Source organism: Colias philodice, chromosome 15 (genome assembly GCF_061535455.1).
Source record: "Colias philodice isolate Cphi_HAF_F1 chromosome 15, ilColPhil1 Martin Lab GWU primary, whole genome shotgun sequence".
NCBI lineage: Eukaryota > Metazoa > Arthropoda > Insecta > Lepidoptera > Pieridae > Colias > Colias philodice.
Genome location: NC_143100.1, coordinates 11140664 through 11164687, shown reverse-complemented (window position 1 = coordinate 11164687; position 24024 = coordinate 11140664). Strand labels below are relative to the sequence as shown.

At 31.4% G+C, this 24024-nt stretch overlaps 1 protein-coding gene across 1 annotated transcript; it reads right to left on the bottom strand.

Moving 5' to 3' along the window:
- Positions 1-160: 160 nt before the first annotated feature.
- LOC149482507 (very long chain fatty acid elongase 4-like) lies at positions 161-21434 on the bottom strand. The gene is made up of 7 exons (XM_089704353.1): positions 21299-21434; positions 9725-9821; positions 6883-7151; positions 5133-5304; positions 3609-3736; positions 1546-1695; positions 161-357 (listed from the first exon to the last, which is right to left on the bottom strand). The coding sequence occupies exons 2-7, from the start codon at positions 9801-9803 to the stop codon at positions 274-276; spliced, it is 882 nt and encodes a 293-aa protein (XP_089560479.1). The 5' UTR covers positions 9804-9821; positions 21299-21434; the 3' UTR covers positions 161-273.
- Positions 21435-24024: the final 2590 nt, after the last annotated feature.

Here is a 24024-nt window from a genome sequence, read left to right as displayed (position 1 = left end):
AAGCTCACTGTAATAATTTAATCGTAGGATTAACTTCAAATGAATTAAGTTTAACTTATTAGCAGCTCTATAATTTCTAAAACTAATTTGTGTAATAATTTCTCAATACATAACCTAAATGAAAAGCAGCAATTTACACACTAAGTTAATAAAACCAATATTAAATTCAACAACTATTTATTACATACATTACAATGGTATGATACTGAGAGAGCTCTTAAAACTACATTATCGACTATTTGAATAAATTACGTAGATAAATATAATTAAACGTTAGTTATTCTTTAATTTCCTAGCTGCAATAGTTTCTTCGTCGTCGAGGCACTGTCCGTATCTGACTTCCATACATTTGCTTCCCTGGAAAAGAGAGAAAATACAGTTAGTAAAAATGAGTTTTGTTTTATGGAGTTAGATAGAGGTAGGTTTCAGTCCTCCCGAATTTCAAAATCAGTTTTTTAATTGTTTTGTTTTATGTGAATAATACATAATATTTGCATGTTTTCGTGTAAATACAACAACCCGACAATAATATATCTTTGATTTTAGTTATTTTAACAACAAAATTGAGTTTTTCAACAATTTTATACCACTGCCCAAAAAACACATACATTCCTAACGCACCAACCTAAAAACCGCCATTTTAAAACAGTTTTCAAAACGATTTGAAAGTACCAAAGCTATCTAACACGTACCATTTAACCATCAAACGCTTACATAAAACTTGCGTAAGAGTGAAAGTGAAGCGTTGCATCATAGTTTTCACACTGTTCATCTGTAGAGAGATTTCTTCTGACATTCATTTTCAATACTTTTTTTTTTGGTTATTTATTCGGCACACTTTTAAAGGTTAAGTGGGTGAGTTTTTGTTTTTGGTGACCGCTTTTACTTGGTTGTGAAATTATTTTATGTTTATTTGAGTAGTTGTTTAGTACTTGGAGAAGTAATTGAATAAAGAATGTCTCTATAAAATTATGTCAATAGTCTAGACTCTAGACTATGCATGATGAAAATGTGAATGAATTAATCGTAATTTTGCATTGATTGTTATTTACATTGATCTAATTATTATTACATTTTAATAAGCGGATGAGTTTATTCTATAATATTAATAATTTAGGTCTGATTTTTCAATCCTTGGTTAAAACTTATTCATCGAATAACGTATGAAACTACCATTTCAAAAATGTATTCTAAATGTCCGTCTATGACAGTTTACAGGTGACATTTTAAAATGTTCGTGTTATACTTTATTGGACGGATAAATTTTAACCAAGGCTTGAAAAAGCGACCCTAAATGTAATATGAGAAGTGTATAGTTAATTTGTAGAACAAATTCTTTTACGATGAACAACGGCTAGTGTAGGTACTTAGTTCAGAAATGTATTAAATATAAATGAAGAACATTCAATAATTACGTACCTACTTAAGTAAAAATGGATATTTTTTCTATAATGATTGCAATAAATAATGTTAACACAATTCACATTTAACACACATTATATACGATATTGTATACACAAATCACGATTTTACAATATCACATACCTTAGCCATATACGCCTTCATGTAGAAGTTTCCAAAGAGTACAATGAAGGAGATCATGTAGATGATGAGGACGTAGTGCATCCAGAGGGGGAACTCGCAGCCGGTCCTGATGCCGTTGATGCCCAGGATCAGGGCACAGGTGAACTGGATCTGAAAGGTAACAGAGAATAAGAATCGATGGTGAAATCTTTTGAGACTGCTCAGTACTTATAGTTGGTAAAACAATGCTTTGGACTTCGTAGAGTTTGGTTGATTTAACATTTTAAACATTATTAACAAAATATCTTACCACCTTCAAATTAATAGGACTTAACCAAATTTAAAAATCACCACCAGCAGGGTGGACGTACTAGCTTTGTAATATAAAAGTTTTCTCAAATCACAGCCAGTCTGAAGTTAAATAAATATACAGTTGAATGGAAAACCTTTTCATTTTAGCGGTAAAAAAAGGTATTTTTATCCTATATCTAAATCTACCTAAGCATTGTTGATACTGCACTTGCCCATGTACATGAAATATTGCTTATATTTTATGTGCATTGGCACAAGTGCATTCCGTATTCCATAACTCATAAACCAATGAAACACTTCCATTAGAACCTGAGAGCTAGATATCATATTAAATGAAGACAGCTTAATGTTCTCAGCGAAGTATAGGACATAGTAATTCAAAAATCCACTAAAGTCTTCTGATTTCTCGTCAGTTCCTATTGAAATGCTTAAAATATTATCTAATTATACTTTTTTACGTTTTTAATTTGAGACATGTACAGCTATGCTATTAAAATATCAAAAAAATGTATAAAATAATGCTTAATTAGTATAAGTTCCATTAACCGTGAGAGAACAGTCTTTTAAGCACTCAGGAATTATTTAATATCAAGAGAGCTTTACTGACTCTCAAAGGAGATTTTCTGGAGATTTTATTATTGAGAATTTATGGTAATATGACTCGTAACTAATGTAAGTGAGAATAAATAATTGTTTGATAAAAATGCATGACTAGAAGAAGAAACACTATAAGTATCTAGTAAATAAATAAATAAATAAAGTATCTTTATGTAATAAAATATCGTCTTAAGTTACTTTTTCTTATATCAAAACTTATCAAAATCGATTCTTCAGTTACAACTTTCATAGAAGCTTTATCTTCACAATACAAGTGTATGGATTTATCGTAGGAATAGTCCGATAAAACGTAACAAACGTTAAAAATGCATGCCTTTATAATCAGAATTGCATTCAAAATGAATCGGAAAGCTTCTCTTTTCCCTTTGCGATATTTTGCTAATTGGACTCGATTCAACTGTAAATTCTGGCTGACTTAATTACCATTGTCCGTTACTGCTAATTTATTCTGTTACTTGTGAATCTTTAACAATAATACTAGGAGTTTATAATACAACAATAATTAAAATGAATCTCATGAATTATAATGTATACTTACATTAAATTGTTATGGTATAAGTACATCATACATATTTTAACCAACTAAAATATTTAAATCAAATGCATATTCTCTATTTGTTATGTAGATAAATAAATAAGTATTTTCATAAGTCATAATTATTTATTTACAATTCATATATCATTGTTGTAGATTTAAAATGAAAGAGATCCTATTTGGTAATTTTAAATTTATTATTTTATCATTGAATCCTAATAACACGCCCCTATAGGTAAGTTTAATATTAAAACGTAACTGAGGGGCACTAAGGCGGCTCTAGAAAGAGTCGTACATCCGTATATGAGCACTAGGTAATATCCTATCCTACTAATATATATCCTAATAATAATAAATGCGAAAGTTTGTGAGGATGGGTGTGTGTATGTGTGTGCGTGTTTGTTACTCTTCCACGCAAATACTACTGAACCGATTACAATGAAATTTAGCACACATATAGATTGTAACCTGGATTAGCACATAGGATAAGTTTTATCCCGGAAATCCGACGGGAACGGGAAATATGCGGGTTTTCCCTTGAAAACGCGGGCGGAAATCTAGTTATTAATAAAGATAATTCCATTGATCTTTTGTTATGATTACAAACAAATATACTCACCAATTGCAAGATAGTCAAGTACTTCTTCCACCACAAGTACTGGCTGACTGTCGGGCCGAAGACGGATAGTCCATAGTAAGTATACATGAGCACGTGTATACCGCTGTTTACCATCGCAGGTAGGAATGCTGAAAACAAATGAATATATTAGTAATTAAGTGGGGTAAGGGGCAGATGCATTACGCATACATCTGTTTCACTGATCGATTTTTCTTTAGGGGCAAGTAGGTGATCAGCCTTCTGTGTCCTGCCAGACCGAGACATTTTTCTTTCTTCGTCTCCACCGGGAATCAAAGACGCGACCCCTCGGTTCTAGGCTCACGTGTCAACCACTGTACCAAGGAGGCGGTAGGATATAAGAGTAAACAAAATATAAAAACAAGTAGAAGAAAAATGTACTTATAAATAAAAATAAATAATAAAAAAAAGATTGACTGAAGACTGCAAAAGCCAACCAAAGCCAACAAAACAAAATAAAACTATTATTATTACTGAATTTCTTTTTATTATCTGTATTTCTATTTCATGCAAGGATATTTGTATCAATCTTGCATATTCAGAAAATTGAACAAACATTATTTGATATAATATCCAATAAAAGCACAAGAGAATGTGCATGACATTGCAAAAGCCAAGCAGAATAAACCCAGCACTTTGTTGATCAAAAGCCAAGACGCGGAGGTAAATACTAAATAGGTATACGTCTCAGACCAAACATTATAAAGGCTACAAGACGTATATGTATGTGAATTTACTTAGCGTTTGTACCACGGGGATATAAACGTAAATATAAGGTTTCCCGCGTTCCCGGTGGGATATGGGCCAGATGCATTTCACGTCTGTTACACTGATCGATTTTCTTTAGATTCGTAAGTTTAGGAGATCGACTTTTGTAATACATCTTGAATTTTTAGATTTATGCGGTTAGAATCAAGGTCAAAAATAATAAAACATTTTGGTGCTACCGTAAAAATTCGCCTTAGTATATTTGATAAGTCGCTACTGAGAGTCCTGATAGAAACTAGGAATCTAAAAAGCTTCTGTTGAATAGAATGGTCACAGAAAATAAACCCACGTACTCGTAAAGAATATCATTCAATGCTAAGAGTGTAATATGCAACTGACACTAACAAAGCGAATTTCAAGCGGATTTCATAGCAACGACGATAAAGTGGTCGCAGAAAAAATTGTGAAAACCAGAAAGTGAATTTAATAATTGTTTAAATGTTAATAAAAATTAGGATGCAACTTTTTGTATGTTTAAAACTTTAGACGTATATATTGTCGTAACGTACATATACATATTTTTTAGCTTTACATAAACTTCCTAGCAATTAAGAGGAATGTGAAAATCAATGAAATGATAGGATACGTAGGTATGTATATGTATACGCCTATGTAGATATGATAAGAAATAAACAATATTTATTATTTATTTGTCAATAGATAATATTCAATTAAAATGCTTACAATTTCTTATGAAGGTTAAAAAAACCAGTTTTTTTTTTTTCAGAGTATACTTACTTGATCCACTAGGCACCCATTTGATTCCGATCCACCAGAAGGAAAACATAGTGGAGTGATGGTATACGTGCAAGAAGGTTAGCTGCTCATCTTTCTTCCGTAGAATGAAGAAGAATGTGTCGCAGAATTCTAGAAGCTTCGAGAAGTAATACCACCACACTGCGTCCGCTATCTGTAAATAGTTTAGAGCTATAGTCAAATTTTTAGATATTTTAGCAACGTTTGCCGGGAGAGCTGATTTTAATATATTGTTTTAAATTTGTATACTGAAATGTAATATTTAATTTCATTAAAAATTGATTACTGGCAAATGATTGGTCAAGTTTTGAAGTAAAAAAGTAGGTATTATAACGCATACTTAATAAACTTTTTCATTACATATCCTTTTTTGTTAAAAAATTTTCTATACAACATAATGGATGTTGAAAAAAAGTAATGAATTTAAATACAATCTCAAGTATTTAACATTTGACGTATTAAATGGAAAAGTTTAATTAAACAAAATGGTTAACAAGCTAACAATGTCTTAACAATAGCTTAACAATAGCTTAACAAAACTTAATAATTAAAAGTTTTACGTCTAGTAAATGCAATTAGGGGATTCTTTTTACGGTTGCTATGTTATTAGTTTTTAACTCAATTAATTTATTGTAATTAAGTAGTTTATTATATTATGCTGTAACTTTTTTTAGTTAATTGTTATACGCTAGCTCGAGTAACTTTTTCTTGTAATTTGAGCTGTTTTTCGGACAAATTTCGTTCTCGTACAAAAATAAAAGTAGTTTAACTTAAATTTTGTTTCATTTTGCTCAGTGAAAGTAACTTCAATGTTTTATACCTACAAGTACATTATGAAACAATATTCAGATATTTCATAAACACACTGAAATTTTATTTATTTCTGTGTTGTTTGATGTGAAACTTTGATGTTAGAAGCCTAGGCAGCCTTACATTCCTTTTGCCGCCTAACATTTTCCAGATTGATTATTTAGATTCCAAGACGTAATACTCGCGTTAAATCAAAAACAAGAAATACTAAAAGTATTATTTTTACAATAAACGAAAAAAGACAAAAATTAGAAGCAAATTGGCTGCTTGTATTTTGGAAATTGAAATATTAGATCGATTATTTATACAAAATTTTCATATTACGACCAATCAGACTCTTGCGTAATAATGCTAGTATAGGAAATGAGATTCAACACTGCAATGGTAACATGCTCACAATTTGCAGTATCATGCATGATAATGTTTCTGAACTTTATGGATCCGCTAGAATTGTCGTGTACATAAATTAGAGAATTTCAGTGTGATTTCAATTGGTTCTATGAAATATGGTATGATGGTACTACCACAGACGTATCAAATGTCTGTGGGTACTACTCTCATTATTATTTTTATTACTATTAGAAATTTATTTACATAAAATAATGCTTGTACTTGCAAAACTTAGATTTAACAGATAACAAAAATCATCACAGTTGCTCTTGATCTAGATATCTACATACACCAATCAATACAGTATTATAAAGCTGAAGACAAAGCTTTATTTGTTGCTTGAAAGCGGTAATCTCCGGAGCTACTGGTCCGATTTGATAAATTCTTTCAGTGTTAGGTAGCCCATTTATTTGTGGAAGACTTTCTAATATCACGCTTAGATCAATAGGATCGTAGCAATGCGGGAAAACCACGGGGCTCAGCTATAATACACGTAATGTATAATATTAAACACCTCAAAATGAAAACTTACTTGCAACTCATCCGGGTCATACTTCTGCCTACACGGTTCGCATATATAGCTATACCGCAACCGAAACGACGCCGTTAACAACCGTACCGCTATATACGCGTTCAGTGCAGCCATTGCCAAGTTATACGGCACTAACAGCCAGGTTAGTTTGAACGGCCGTCTGTTCTTCATGAGCTTAGGCCCGATCCACACTATGAAGAGGTAGAGGAGGGTGTACACGAATGTGGGGAGCGGTGAGTCGACTAGAGGCCAGCCTTCTGTTCGTTTGTCTGGAACAAGGAATTTATTTATTTATTTGCACGGTATTACAAACAGATAAAGACTAATAAAAATAAAAATAAAATATATATATTGCACGATTAGGATAAAGGAAGGAGTGACGATATGATATGTATTTTTTACTCCGATAGCAAACATATTGTTATAAAGATGATAAAATATGTATTTACACTCCTGTATGAATTTCCGCTTGGATAGGATAACCTAATAATAAGTGAAGAATTTAAAAACTTACAATAAGTCTTCCCAGTGTAAACCTAATATTTATTACAATTATCATTTTTTGAACGAACTTCTACATATTATGTAGAAGTTCGTTCAAAAAATGATAATTGTAATAAATATTTAAGATCTACAGCCATAGCAACCATCTACACAAACGGAGAAAAATGGAAAAATATGCATTTCACCCGGATGAAAAATAGACTCAATATTATCTTATATTATTATTTAAAAAAAACTTATATCTATTTCAGTGACAAATTTCGTTCTCATTCAATAATATCCATCTTGATAAATTATCGCATGTACGTAGTAGATTAAAAAAAAAGCTCTTTATCTAAGTAAATTGTAATTTAACACTAATAAAGTGTTAATATGCACTGATAAATCGATAAACGCATATTGCTTATAATACCTAACATCAATCTAACTACACAGGTTAAATAATAAACTTTCGTTTTTTAAACTGGCTTTTTGTAGGTTAAGTGCGAAGGAATACATTAGACTTCTCGTTATTCTCAATAATGAATAAAAATGCAGTTATTCAAATTATATGAATCTAAATAGTAACAGATGCAGGTATTATGCAATCATTTATTTAAATAACACAAATGATAAATTATTTATCATGAAATTTAAGAAAAAGCTCGTTTGTTCTGTTTAAATGAAATTAGTTAACCAGAGTGAATTTAGAAAGAAATTCTAGCAATAATTCATTTAAGTTTAAGCAGTTCTTATTGTGGAAAACTAAACACCTTATTTGTGAATAAGAAACTTTTCATTATTTCCTTACGAGATCCATTACGATAAAAAAAAACATTAATATTAGGTTATAATGAATTTGATTAGTTATTATTACTAATTATGTACCTACCTATTACAACTATTACGTAATAGAAATTAATAGAAGCTTCCATAATTTGTTCTGTAGTTGACTCTAGAACTTATTTTGAATCTGTACATAAGTTTAATCTTTATCGAACTTACTAGTTCAACCATTTCAGGATGTTTATTTGCAAATAAATAAGTGCAGGTAACTTGTGCATCGAGTTATATTTATCGGCACACGTGTTCACGTGGATTTTGCTACGTAATCTTAAAAGTTTAATATTATTGGATAACTTCTAATGTCCCATACGTAAAGCGAATCGTTTAGTTTGCAATTGGAAGTTGAACGTGGTCTGTATGATACGTACGTTAAATCTTTCTTTTGATAAAATTTCTCCATTAAACAACTATAGAATTAGGAAAAAGTTAAAAGAATTAATGATGAAGATTTTGGGAACAATAATGTGCCATAATGGCGAGTGTATTTTTGGGAGATTGACTGAATTTTGATAGATAGACATAGATTAATAGAAGTCAAATTAAATACATGATATTCTAGAGACATTTTTTTCGTTATCATACAGTTCCTTCATATGATATTAAGAACCATTTTAATACCCAAACTTCAGTTATAACTGAGTTTTTGTCGCTCAGTAGAAAATTTAGAGACTGTTCTCTAGTTGTAGCTGTTGTCACAAAAACTTTTTCAAATATTTGCTCCGCCCGTATGCGACGTATTTACGAAATAGCTTCGAGAAATACTTTCCTGAATGCCACTTCGCAATTGTATTACCTACATTCTAAGCCTTTTAGATTTTTATTTATGAGACATACAAGACAATGTACTATTGAACTTTTATTTCCTTTTGTTTAAATCACTTGGACTATATTTTGACCTAAAGATGAACAACATTCAGGGAGGATATAGAGAGACCTGATTATGAATTTTGTTCATAATAATATTATCGCTTACAGATTATCGTTCTCTATATTTTAGTATTTATTTAATTTAACAATTATTTTGCTATTTGAGGTAATTAAAAAGGCATGGAAAATCAATCAACAGTTCTAATATTCTATTCAATTAGCTCAGCTATATTCTTGCTAGCCGAACTCAAAAACAACATAACCGTTTAAAAATCTTTCTTCAATACAAAGTATTAAGAATGTTATCTCGAATAAATCCGGATGGAGTCAGGACGAGTAGTCATTTATTATACATAGATAGAAAATTTAGCAAGGGAAGTTTAAAATAAAAATAAAATACCTACCTACGTAAATTTATAAGTTATAACTTTTAATCCATACTAATATTATAAATGCGAAAGTAACTCTGTCTGTCTGTCTGTTACTCAATCACGCCTAAACTACTGAACCAATTTGCATGAAATTTGGTATGGAGATAATTTGATACCCGAGCAAGAACATAGGCTACTTTTTATTGCGAAATATGTACCACGGGCGAAGCCGGGGCGGACCGCTAGTATAATATAAATTTAAAAAGTAATCTTACCTGATAATGATAAAGTCCATAAATAATAGTCGTATGTGTCTTTTAAAACACTCTGCGTTGAATTAACTAACGTCGCCATTTCTAGCTTTTACGATACCTGGAAAATACAAAAATAATTACATAAAATAAGCACATGTACATGGGACGAGGGTAAGAAATAACATAAGAATTCAACAATTCATAGATGCATAACTTTATGTTATGAAATTTAGTGGCAAGCAAGGTGGCAAGTAAACGACAAATGGCTGTCAAAGTATTTTTTTTAATACATTATCTATAAACATAGGATACAATATACAATTATTGTTTTAGAAATAAATACCATCTTCATGGTAAAGCTGCTACAGAAGCGTGCTTATATACTATATCTCGGAACATTTTTTGTGATTTTTAATGCATGATGTTGGTTACTGATAACTTCATTCATTCATTTAATACCAAATACTATTTATTATCCAACCATATTAGCCTATTCGTTTGCCGGGACAGCCAATACTAATATTATAAAGCTGAAGAGTTTGTTTGTTTGTTTGAACGCGCTAATCTCATGAATTACTGGCCCGATTTGAAAAATTATTTCGGTGTTAGATTGCCCATTTATCGAGAAAGGCTATGTATCATCACGCTAAGACCAATAGGAGTGGAGCCACGCGGGTGAAACCACGGGGCGCAGCTAGTAATCATATAAACCCTTATCTAAAAGACATTTAAATGACTCTTATACAACAAATGTTATATTAAAATGCAGTTTTAATTTTAAATTTCCATTAAAAACTGATTAAAGTGACGCATAAACTTTAACTTTTTATCGTAACCTTTGAATGCTACTTTTACTTTCTTTTGAGTGTTAAAATCTTGTAATCTTATAATGTGTTGAACCTCAGGGTATAGTGTAAGAGCGATATTATTATACATATTTACAGATATATTTATTTCAGTGTGCGTTATGTTAAAATTTGATCATAGGTTCTTACATAATATGAAATACAATGAAAATATGTGAATATGTTGTTTTTTTATTTATTTTGTTTTGATTAATTTTCTTTTAAAAATATCCCTCTATCGGCCTAAATACATAATATGTAGATATTCTGAGAACTTAATGTCCTGAAATATTTACTAATTATTTGACTTTCATTGTTATTGTATCTTTTATGTCGTATATTATGAATTTATTAATTAATTATGTTAATGTTTATTATTTCATACATAAAACCCATCTCTTTTGCGCAATAACCATAGCAAAATATATATTTATATAACTGTAACTTAACCTTATTTAAAACGTAATGTAAATAAAATATTATTTTCCTCATGCTAATAAAAAGTTTCCCAGCTCTTTGACTACGCATCTTACCGGATATGCAAAGGTTACGGTACTTTGTCGGTCAATGGGTTACAACTTATAACTTGAACTTGCATAACCAACTTTCCTTGAATATTTTGACAATCATTACTTGAAATTATGTGAAATCTTTGCTTAACATGAGTACGGGTATATTTAAGCATAATTATTGAGATGATCTTGGCAATTTTTTTAGAAAAGCGTGTGAATGATAATAGTATTTAGATAAGTGCGAAAATTCTTTACAATCTCAAATATCATAAATAACCATATAAAATATACAAATAATATAAAGAACCGTATATTTTTGAAACAAATTACGTTAAAAATTATACTATACTAGCAAACCTGGCAAACTCTGTTTCGCCACCAGACACATTTTCTTTGCTATAAACCACACGGAGCCCGAGACCTTTCCAACGAATGCAAAACCGTGGAAATCGGTTCGTGCGTTCTGGAGTTATAGATAGCGTTAGGAAGGAAAACCCGACTTATTACACGCTTTATATTAGCTTCACCTGTTTGTTTGTAACCGACTTCTTTGGGCGCGATTTTGACCCACTTTAAATGGCCAGATTTCGTTCAAACTTTGTAGATTTATTGAGGACCGATGACAATACACTAATTTGATAAAAATTTTCTATTTTTTAGTTCGGTTTTCTACAAAAAGCGTGTTTTTTAGTTTTTTTAAACTATTGTTATTTATTTTTATTATACTAAGTTATATTATTCAGAGATTTGATTAATCATCGCTCTCTAAATTCTTGCGAATTGCAATTGAATATTTACTTATACAGGTTAAACATACAAATTCAATATAAATTCTAGTTTTTTGTTGGCTAAAGTGGGTACTATACTATACAAATAAAAAACTCAAGCTTACAATTAAGTTGAAACCTTTTTGTTAAATAAGACATTTTTATACATAACTCATATTAGGTATTATGTTAGCATTTTTATCGTAATTATAAATATTGATTTTTAATTAATCAGTTATTTCTGTGGTTATTTCTTACCAATTAAAACAATTTGTCATATAATTTTGTAAGTCGTATTTTACTGTCTGTATTTTATGCATATAAACCAAATATAAACACAACTCAGCAAACTAAAATGACATTAAGGGTTCAGTTAAGGGCCTCTTAAATGAGTAGAAAGTGTACCAAATGTAACGTAGACCAGAGATTTCTCCTTGTTGCAAAGTTCTTGTAAGTGATTGCTTCGTCATCTTAGAAATTGACATTCAGACGATTGCATTTCTCTCTAGCTTTGTACAGCCCTTTGTTTGCGGAGTAAATATGACATGGTATTCAGGAAATGTAGCAAATGAAAGGATATTTCAAATTACTGCAGATAAGATAGATTGGTAGTATTAGAAAGGGTAAGTATGTGAGTAGTGAAATTATATAGTTTTGAGCATTGAGATAATATTAATAGGAGACGACACCGCCTTCATCACTTATGTTCCACTCAACATACGTCATGTGACGTATGTTGAGCGGTATTTTTTAATGGTTTTAAAGTGAAACGCATCAAACATGCCTTCGTGTGTGTTACGATATTGCACAAATAATACAAATAATACGGAAAAGTGCAAAGGAATAACTTTCATCGTTAAGTACCTAACTAGATAATAATTTTTAAAACTTAGTTAGAGCAAAAAAATGGCGCACAGATTTTGTTCGTGGTGTCTCCTCCATACGTAGTAATATTATCTCAATGGTTTTGAGTCGTTTTGTTTTGTGGTAATTATTGTATTTATTAGGTATAGTCATAAAATACGAATCGAAGGAATTGTATTTGCCATGTATTTGCTGTATAAAATATGATTTTTGTAATGAATGTATTGACGCAGTATACGGCAGAGAACGCTAGTATTGAGTTGAAATATTCATTTTTCAGTTATAAATTTAAGAAATAATTAATAACTACACTTGCCGTTCATTACAATTAGATATAACGATTGTAATTAATGTACTATTGGCTTAATGAAGTGAATAGTTAAATTTATAAGTAAAAACGAGTTTTTAGCATGGAATTAGAAGTTGTTGTTCTATTACTTAGTAATACAGCTATTGAACACAACAAATCTATTCATGTTTAGAATGTATATCAGATTTAATTATCTCTAACAACAAACTTTCTAGATCGCTCTAGGGTACAATTATTACATTCTTGTTAGCTTGTAACTATTAAATAGGAGGTTCTTGTTAAGTATAACACGTGTAAGTCCTATTAATATTATAAATGCGAAAGTTTGTGAGGATGTGTACGTGTTTGTTTGTTACTCTTTCACGCAAATACTACCGAACCAATTACAATGAAATTTAGCACACATATAGAACGTAACTTTGACACATAGGATAGATTTTATCCCGGAATTCCCACGGGAACGGGAACTATGTGGGCTTTTCTTTGAAAGTGCGGGCGAAGCCGCGGGCGGAAAGCTAGTATTTGATATAATTGTATTTCAAATTTTCTGAGGAATGCTAAAGGATTCTAGTGTTTGAGACCTATGTCGTGGAATAGAAAGCAAAGTTTTGCCTCGTAAGCACTTGACCATCAACGACACTTCAAAAAATAGTAATACATATTTCAAAACACATAAAATAAATAAATTAATCATGAAAATGTACCTTGTTTTAATCATGAATTTGTAATCATAGTAATTATATATCGCTCCAAAAATATTTAAGATTCGAGCACTAAAATAATTTTAAACCACTTTAATTCAAATTTCCATTAGAATAACGATCCGACCTAAATAAGATATGAAAAATCCGCCGAAAGTGTACCGTTGACTTTGTAAAATCTATTTGTTTCACAAGAGAGTCACGTACAATTTTTTTCCAATTAATCCCAAATGTATTCGGTAAATAGAAAAGGAATTTTCAAGATTCTAAATAAAAATGTAGTTTGTTGTGAGGAATGAGAATGAAGAAAGATAAACATATTATCATAAAATATACCTTATTTCATGTTTTTGCAGAACTACAAGTATATATCGAATATATATTTGTATGTTTCTGTAGAAATACAAGTCACATTTATTTATTTATTTATTTATTTATTTATTAAGGCTCATTAGCAGCTGTACATCGATGAAATTACATAAAAAATACACAAAAAATAAAGAACATGATGGACAACCAATAAAAAATGAGCACTGCATGCACTATAAAAAATACGTTACAACACATTCAATACATTCCAAAATTATTAGTTAATAAATTATAAACAAGTACATACTTAAAAATTAATTCAATTCAAATTATCCACAATCTTAATTCATAAAAAATAATAATCAACTTAGATAATAATTATAATTTAAAATAAGTAAAAAGCGAAACGTTACTTTAAAATACATCATAAAACAGTCAAGTAAATTCATTTAAAACACAGAATTAATTCATTTTTTTAAACTTAGATAAACTTAAAATTATGCGGTAGTATTAATTAAACACTGACATGGTTGATCGTAAGTAAGGTTTTTTTAAATTTCCCAAAATTGTCAAAATGTATATCCAGTGTGTGATTTATTATTATTCGATTGTAATTTCTACATATTCGCGGTAAGGGAGAGAAGGAACCCAACTTGGTCCTCATGACGGGCACCGATAACAGAGGGATCGGTTTCCGTGGGAATTTACTAGGCGTTCGGAAGCCAATCAAGGAAAGCAGTTGAGGGCAGTCAATATTATTTCTAAGTAATTTGTATAAAAATAAAATATCAAAATTATCGCGCCTTCTCTCTAACGATACCAATTTAAAATAATCCAGACGCTTCGAGTACGAAATTAGACTTTTACTTAATTTTTGACTATAGGCAAGGTGCCATATAAACCTTTTTTGAACCCGTTCTAATCTAAGTGAATGTGTAGCAAAGTGAGGGCGCCACACTACTGAGCAGTATTCTAAGACATTACGTACAAAGGTATTATAAAGAATAATTTTAGTCTTAGGACATTTGAATAATCTTGCGTTTCTGATTACGAACCCAAGCATTTGGTTGGCCTTTTTTACAACATTTTCAATGTGGGCTAGGAAAGTAAATTTTTGATCAAAAGTAACGCCCAAATCTTTGATACTTTCAACTCTGACTAATTCTTGATTGTTGGCGTAATACTTTGAGTTAATGCCAACATGTTTACGTGAAAAAGTTATATAAGAGCATTTTTCAATATTCAATTTCATGCCATTTGATTCACACCAAAATACAAGACTATTCAAGTCCTGTTGAAGGAGAAAAGTGTCTTCGTCGCGAGTTATTACACGCATAAATTTCAGATCGTCCGCAAACAGATATGGCGTGGAGTTACGGAAGCAGCTAACAATGTCATTAATAAATATATTAAACAACACAGGGCCCAAGTGCGAGCCTTGTGGTACGCCAGATTTGATGCTATAATACGGTGATTCAAACCCATTTGCAACTACATAGAACGAACGTGAGTCCAAATAACTACCCAACCATTTCAAAAGTGACCCAGAAAAACCAAGTGCTGCTAGCTTGTGAATTAAAATTTTATGAGGAACCATGTCAAACGCCTTTTTAAAATCAGTGTATATGACGTCGACTTGCTGTTTGATGTCTATGGCAGAAATTATATTTTGAGAAAAATGGACTAGGTTAGTAAGTGTGGAGCGACCTCTAGTGAACCCATGTTGACTTTCAGTTAAATATTTTTTAAAATGATATTGAATAAAAGGCAACGTGCAGATTTCAAATACCTTGGAAAATGTCGATATAATAGAAATAGGTCTATAGTTACGAACTGAACCACTATCCCCACTTTTAAAGATCGGAACAACCTTGGCGGATTTCCATTGCATAGGAAACATTCCAGAATTAAGCGATTCGTTAAAGATTAACCACAAAGGTAAGGAAAGTAAATCGGCACATTCAACTAATAATATAGGAGGAAATCCATCAGGCCCAGCACCTTTTGACCTGTCCAATGATTTAAGAACTTCCCTAATTCTTTTACGCTCAATATACAATGAACCAAGGCTGTCACAAGCATTAGTGGGGACTTGTTGCGTAATAGGATCCGAGGTCTCCGCTCCGTCATACACTGAGTGAAAATATTTTGCAAATAGGTCACATATATCTGCACCGTTATCAGCTGTTTGAGTTTCATCGTGCATAATATCGGGATATGTTAATGAATTTTTACGTTTATTTTTGATATAGCCCCAAAAAGCCTTACAGTTAGTTTTGATATTTTTTTCAACGCCAGCAACGTAATTCATATAGTCAGTTCTTGCAAGCCGATTACACCTACTGTTTAATAATTGCAATTCAATTTTATCTATGGGGTTTTTATATTTATTGTAGCGTTGTTTTATTTTATTTTTTTCTTTAAGTCTCTTGAGAAACGTCTGGCTTATCCAGGGATGTCGTTGTTTAGACTTCCTTTTAAAAAGTGGTATGAACAGTTGGATGGATCTTTTAAGAATGTCGTTAAAAATATCAACCATGTCAGTAACATCACCGCACTCCTCAAATTTTGCTTGCCAGTTTATATCTGCTAGATAACCTCGTAATTCAACATAGTTGCCTTTGTGATAGTTATAAACTTCCCTGTTATTATTGGGCATCAAATTTGAAGAGAGGCGAAAATTAGTAGTGATTAAAAGTGGTGGATGTAATGGGTCAATTTTAGTTAAGCAATTAAAACATTCACTAACATTACAACTATTTAAATCAGCTAAAACAAGATCTAGAACTCTATTATGCACATTGGGAATATTATTATGCTGTATTAAATTATTAACATTGCAAAAATCTCTTAACATGGAATCCAGAATGGATCCAGATGTTACATTAAATTGATTAGAATTAAAACACCAAAATGAACTCAAATTAAAATCTCCAACGATAAGAGTCGGGTACTCGTGTAGTTCTGAGACTCTGTTACAATTATTTAAAAATTTAGCCAAACAATTTTTATTTAAAGGTGGTGGCAGGTATACAGTGCACAAAACAAGTTTTGAGATTGTATTTCCGAAGCTTACGTTTATAGCTACCCAAAGGTCTTCACCATCACCGTCCCACTCAATCAAGCGAGTAGAGATTATATTTTTATGGACTGCTACAAGGACACCACCACCATCTTTCTTTGTTGTCGCTCCAGATATGAAGCGATCCCTCCGGTATACATTATAATCACTTCCAAAAAGCTCACTACTTAACACAGCGTCATTCAACCATGTCTCAGTGAAAATGATTATATCATAATTGTAAATGCAAATATTTCTATATACTTCATGTGTTTTTGTGCGAAGACCACGCGTATTTTGGTAATAAATACTAAGCATTTTTGATAGAGAAAGCCATTTTATCATGCCACTAAGATATATATATATATATATATATATATATATATATATATATATATATATTATGATAATTTATCAAGATAGGCTAAGTTCTTAATAATTTTTAAATCAGCACCATCATTTTTTCTCATTAGGACTTTTCCATTCCTGACCCAAACATATTTGTAGCCAATTTCTTTGGCCTTTATTCTAGACGCTGCATGGATGATTTTAGTTTGAGGAGATAGGTGCTCAGATATGTATATGGGTTTGCGCTCATTACCAAGACCAATGTGACTAGTATTAAGCTTATCTTCAATATTTTTATTCCTATTGAAATTAATAGCTGCAGCCAAAAAACTATCGCGCACTTTGGCGGTTGAAAACTGGGCTATAATCGATCGTGGCCGAGGACTAGAACGGTCTTGCTTTGCAGTTCGGGTGCATCGAGATATTTTCTCATCCTGTATCTTACAACCAATAGCATCACCAATTCTTGACACAATATCAAATACATTTTCACTTCGTGACTCTGGAATGCATTGCAATTCCAAATTACAAGCCCTTGTTTGATGTTCTAGTTGTTCAATTCGTTCGTTTAAATTTATTATAGTCTTTTGCAATTTTGAGTTTTCAAGAATTAAGTTAGACACTGAGTCTTTTTCTGCTTCCTTTAGTTTTTGAAATGCTTCATACTGGGCGTTCATGAAAGTTATAGAATCTTTTATATCTTGAACTTCGGCCTTAAGTGTTTTTACTTCAGCATTAAAGGCAGAGGATAACGAAGACCTTAGCTGTTGAAGCATTTCACTGTTTTCCGCCTTTAGTACCTCCCTTACAACTTCACGAAGATCGTCATGAGAGATCGCAGTCATAGATTGCTGTGGCGGTGAAAACAGTGCTGGGCGCTTATTACATCGTTTAGTTATATTTGTTATGCTAGGTGCTTTCCCTGCTTTGTCACGCACGGGAGTACTATCATCTTTAGATTTTTTTGGCCTGCATAGGGGGCATTTCCAGTAAGATCCTTGGTTACGATAGTCTTCAATAGGATCACTTGGGCAGATACATTTCAGATGAAAAACTTTTTTGCAATTTGAACATTTTATATAATCTTTATCGTATTCTTCCTGGTCACAGCAACCCCATATGAGTGGTTTAGGCATTATAAAAAGAAGATAAAAAAAAAGAAAAAAAAAATATCTGTGAGGACTCGCTGGATTCGAACCCAGGACGTTGAGTACAGCTAATACGACAGTCGTGCCTTCACGCAACGAGCCAAACTTGCAGTTGAAAGAATGGTCGAATTTAAGGTTTATACGACACAAGATGGGAACTACTGGCGTGAAACAACCAATCATAGATTGCAGCGTGTAGATGAGTCGTACTCACGGCCACGGGCAACTGTTCGAGAATCACTGACACAATATCACTGTGAACGTTAACTTTTGAAACTATTTTCTTGTTTTAGTCCGTTATTGCTGGATATATGCGTTATTGTTTATGCACACTTTATAATGGAGTAATAATTGTAAGATGATTAATTGTTTTGAAGCGAAAAAACACAACTTTTAAAACACTTTTGATAATTTATTAAAGAGCCCAACTTATAACGTCCGTACTGCGCGGGGGGACCGCGCGAAGTGGTTCTCACATCTCGAGTTAATTGTATAAAGTACAGAGTACCTAATAATATGAAGACTTCTTAATCTGAAATCAAATGAATGAAATGAAATGAAATGAAAAATTCTTTATTGCACACTAAATACAGGATTAGAAACTAAGAGCTATACAAGTTATAACATGTACAGAGGGCAGTCTTATCGCTGTAAGCGATTTCTGCCAGACAACCCGAAAATTTAGGAGGATTACATTAATGGTGGTGGTGCATTACAGACTTAAAATTTTGATTTGAACTATATCAAATCATAATAAACTGGAACTATCGTTTTATTCGTGTGTTCCTTTTTTTGTATTGTCACGTTAATGTATTTTTGTTTTCTTCGAATAAACTTTCTATAAAATTTGTCTGTAATAATCTTGAGTCATTACAATCATCACTTTTGCGGGTGAAAGGAGACAAATTTTAAACAGTGCTTTAAATTCACTTTACACTATATATTATGTTAGTATTAAGAAATTAGATGGAAAATAACTAATACTTTATTCAAAACTGATATTCATATTAATTTTAAAGGAATAAAGATTGCTGATAGTTGTAAATGTACATGAATCGTATAAATTGGATATTTTTTGACGTACTTGCTACTCCATCTATCTACGTGATTCCAGAAAAAACGGATTACCTTTAATACCTATCTATCTAAATATATAAAAATGAAACCCGTTTTCCTTGGTCACGGCATCACGCGTGAACGGGTGGACCGAATTAGATAATTCTTTTTTTATTAAATTCCTTGAAGTACGAGGATGGTTCTTATGTAGAGAAAACGTAAATAAGTACCACGGGCGAAGCCGGGGAGGACCGCTAGTATTCTTATATAAATGCAAAGTAGGTATAAAATAACTGAAAAATAAAGCTCATTCTTCTATGCTTCGAGTGAAAGTATTGAGAGTTATCTGTAGATAACCGTCGGTGTAAAGTTACTTCCTACTAAATGGTTACGGTCACTAAACTATGCCGTAATAGTAATTGGTTCCGTTGCATTTTTAAATGTTATAATTAAGGCTTAAGCAGGTAAACTGTCGTTTGAATGAAAGTAAAAGTCTTGATCTAAATAATTTATCAATAAATACTAGCGCTTTAGCGAAAGACATTATAAATTGCTATGAAAATCGTTAGATAAAAAACTTTAAAACGCTTTTATATATTTAACTAGCGGTCCGCCCCGGCATCGCCCGTGGTACATATTTACGTTTTCTCTACATAAGAACCATCCTCGTACTTCAAGGAATATAATAAAAAAAGAATTATCGAAATCGGTCCACCCGTTCACGCGTGATGGCGTGACCAAGGAAAATGGGTTTCATTTTTTTATTTTTGTATATATATATAACTATATATAGATATACGTAGATAGTAGTGATAATAGTATCGATGTCATTCTTTTTTATATTTAGGAAGTTATTTTTGCTGGATTAAGGTAGGCAACCGATAATGGTTACATTATTTCATATGAAAATCATTATAATTATTATGGTTTATCTGCTCATTTTAAAATGATTTGAATTATAAAAGAAAGTACCTTCTTTCTATTATATTCACTTCTCAACTAAAAATTTAAAACTACCCAAATATGTTCCCATACAATAAATGGATAATTCTTTAACTAACAAAATGATAGTTATTTTCATAAATATCTTCTAAATTGCATTTTATCTGTTATTGAAAAAGTTTCTGGAGCCTGCTATTAAACTTTGATTTTATCTATATTACCTTGGACTTTGGGGCTGTCTTGTATTGGGAAGTTTAGGGGTTAAGTTTTCTTTCAATGGGGAAAAGCTGTTTAGTCGTTTTCGTTCTTTACAGTATTAAAAGTAGGTATATAAATAACAGCAATAAGCCATTAAATATACCTAGAGTTATTTGTGTTTAATATTTTAATACAGTTAGAATTTGTTCTTGTATAGTTTCCATACAATATTTATGTAAAATGGGGAGATTCAAAATAATTAAATTCTAGTGATGAGCTTTAATATACATAGATATTATATTGATTAAATATATTTTGTAAATCAACGTCTAAAGCTTCATATTTGCATTATAATTAAAAATATTCCTAGTGCCATGTGCAGTTCCTATACTTTTTACCCTGAGTTACATAAAATATTTTATAACACAATTTACACCTTTTATTTTTCCATCCACAAAAATTATTTAACAATTAACCACATACAAACATTAAATTTAATAATTATATAGAATAATATTTAATAATGAAACTTACCTAAAATAAATAATAAATAAAGCACAACACACACAAAACACTCGCGATCTATGTCGACCCGCGGTCTCAAGGTATAGCGGTCAACTGCGCAAGCGCACCTTACAAACTCACGTCAAGACGAGCTTTAGGGGAGATACGGGGTTATGTTATGTAAGCCTTATGTAAGGCTGTAGGTCGAATATAATGTTGTATACATATATATGAAGCTAGAAGTTCCTAGATGACAATTTATTGGATACTAGCAGTCTGCCCCGGCTTCGCCCGTGGTACATATCTGTGCCTCCAGTGAATAAGGGAATAACTCAAAAACAGCACTTTTCAGGAGAGACAAAAAACTATATAATAATACTAAATCTTTATTAATTCAAAAATTTAAGCTTGTATGTGTAAGATATGATGTTAGACTATATTTTTACATATGAACACATATTGTAACAACCCCATAAATATACTTTTTTCGTGTTTTTTTGTAGTTGTGGCCTTATGAACGAGTACTTCATGGAATAACTCAATATATTCACATAATTTTTTTTTTACTCTTTGCAATATAACGACTTATGCCCTTATGCACTATATTCATAATCGCACAACACGACTTATATTATTGCCAGTTTTGGTTTTATAGAAATTATGTGACTTATTATGCTTGAAATTTGTGTACATTATGACTCAATTGAGGCATTTTAGTGGAAAAACTATGCACGTAGCTTGAAAAACGAATGAAATCAACGAGTTTTTTAATCATTATTAGATAATTAAAACAAAACAACATTTAGGTATTTATGCATTTAACCCTAGAAGTCCAATCTACGTAAATTTGACGTATGAACTCTTCTATATTTACCATCGAATCGCTGCAAAATCCAGAACCAACTTATTAGCCGTCGAGACCTAGCAGTACATAGTTGGCTCATCCCGGTAAATTCCGCCATTTGGTTGTAAAGAGGATGTTGTGCGTCATTTTGACGTACCTATAATTGGGCTTTTCGTAACTTTTAAGATTGTTTCAAATTTTTATTTTGTGATTTATTTGAATATTTTTTTTCCAAGTCACGTTTCACATGATATCTATAGTATTATACTATAGATTGAGTATAAAATGGGATCCAGACAACTTTTATACTAGGACGAAGAACCTTCAATTTTAGTAAATGACGATTATTGTCCTCCGTTGGATTTGGACTCCAAGCAAGGGGATTGGGTGGCTGAAGATGGGTCTTGTTACCCATGTATAATGAAAGTCGTAGATTGTAAAATAAACCTTTAATCGATCTTTCAATAATACAGTACTATGTTGTTAATGCTATACAATGTTTCACCAGTCACCACAATGAGTCTAGTCTGTACAGGTTAGCAGGAGACAATAATTGAGTATTGGTATTAAATACGTATCAACTGCGTATTGCGTTTTGCGTATTAGCTATTGTCCTAGTGAAAATTAATCGTCGAATCAATTTAAAATTCGATCAAGTGCGTTCCGTTTCGGAACGCCAGAGATAATAAAATATAGATAATAAAAGTGGCAACTCCACAATGTCATGGTGGTATACATTGAGGATACAAGCACTTAGAGATAAGAGAAGCCCGAAAACCATATTCCTGTATGTTCAGTTAATACAGAAAAAGTTTTAAATTTTAACGATTTCTATATCATATAATATCAAAATAATGTAGATAAATAAAGAAAAAACAATGAGCCGCAAAGATTTTATGAGCAAATTAAGCACAGATTTGAAGGTGCCTTGGATGCAAATACGACTTGTGGCACGCACTTTGAAGAGACTCTACGTGAAAATAGCCCAATTTTTTCAAAATATGTGGTACCAGAGTATCCATAAAATGTTTACGAAAATGCAGGACCAAAGAAGTATCGATATTGCGGATTTTTTTCCTATAAAAAAGGCAAATTACCAAAGCACAGTGGCTAAAACGCTATATGCGGAGAAAACAATATTCATCACAGATATTCATAATTGTCAAGACTGGTTATAAATTCTTTTTTTTATGTGACTATTATAGACTATAGTATTATTGTCTTGATTATTGTAGTTAGATATTTTTTTTTTTAATTTAAAAACGAGTTTAACATTTTTGTTGGCTTTTTTTAGATGATTCAATTATCGTTCTGTATTTATATAAACAAAGAGTATAATATTATTAAATGCACTTAATGTGTTAACTGTATTTTTAATATCTATTGCAAAAAATAGTTAATACCTTTTTTAAAAAATATAAAGATTTGTTGTTGCAGATTTATTGAAAAAACGATTTAAAAATAATAAGGAATAGTGTGTGTTGTTTCCGTGCAGTATTCAAATAGACCAATAGCAACACGGCATTAATGCCAAACTGTCTCATGTCGTCACTTGAACCAATGACACTAAAAGAGTTGTTCCTTTATGCTCATGTTAGAAAAATGACACAAATGCATTTATACTAAAATAGTGTTAGGACTGATGGAACAAAATGAATTAAGTCTTTATTCAAAAAGTATAACTACACATACGTCTTTGTGTTCGTGGGTACTTTTGTCTCGAGACGAATAGTTCCTTTGCGATTGCCTAAAATGATGGATAAGGTAACTTATACCGTTAATCACACCCTACTTATACCGTTTGGGTCATTCGAAAAAATGGGTTAGGACGCAGCTAGAGATATGACCTTTTGATATGTTGTGTATTTTGACGAGCTGAATCCAATGGTGCAATAAAAACCAAAGGGAATAA

Excerpts from the sequence above, each read along its gene's own strand:
- LOC149482507 (XM_089704353.1), bottom strand. The coding sequence starts at position 9,803 with ATGGCGACGTTAGTTAATTCAACGCAGAGTGTTTTAAAAGACACATAC. Across the intron at positions 7,152-9,724 it reads ATGGACTTTATCATTATCAG|ACAAACGAACAGAAGGCTGG; the intron begins GTAAGATTACTT and ends TCCTTGTTCCAG. Across the intron at positions 3,737-5,132 it reads ATGGGTGCCTAGTGGATCAA|CATTCCTACCTGCGATGGTA; the intron begins GTAAGTATACTC and ends ATTTGTTTTCAG.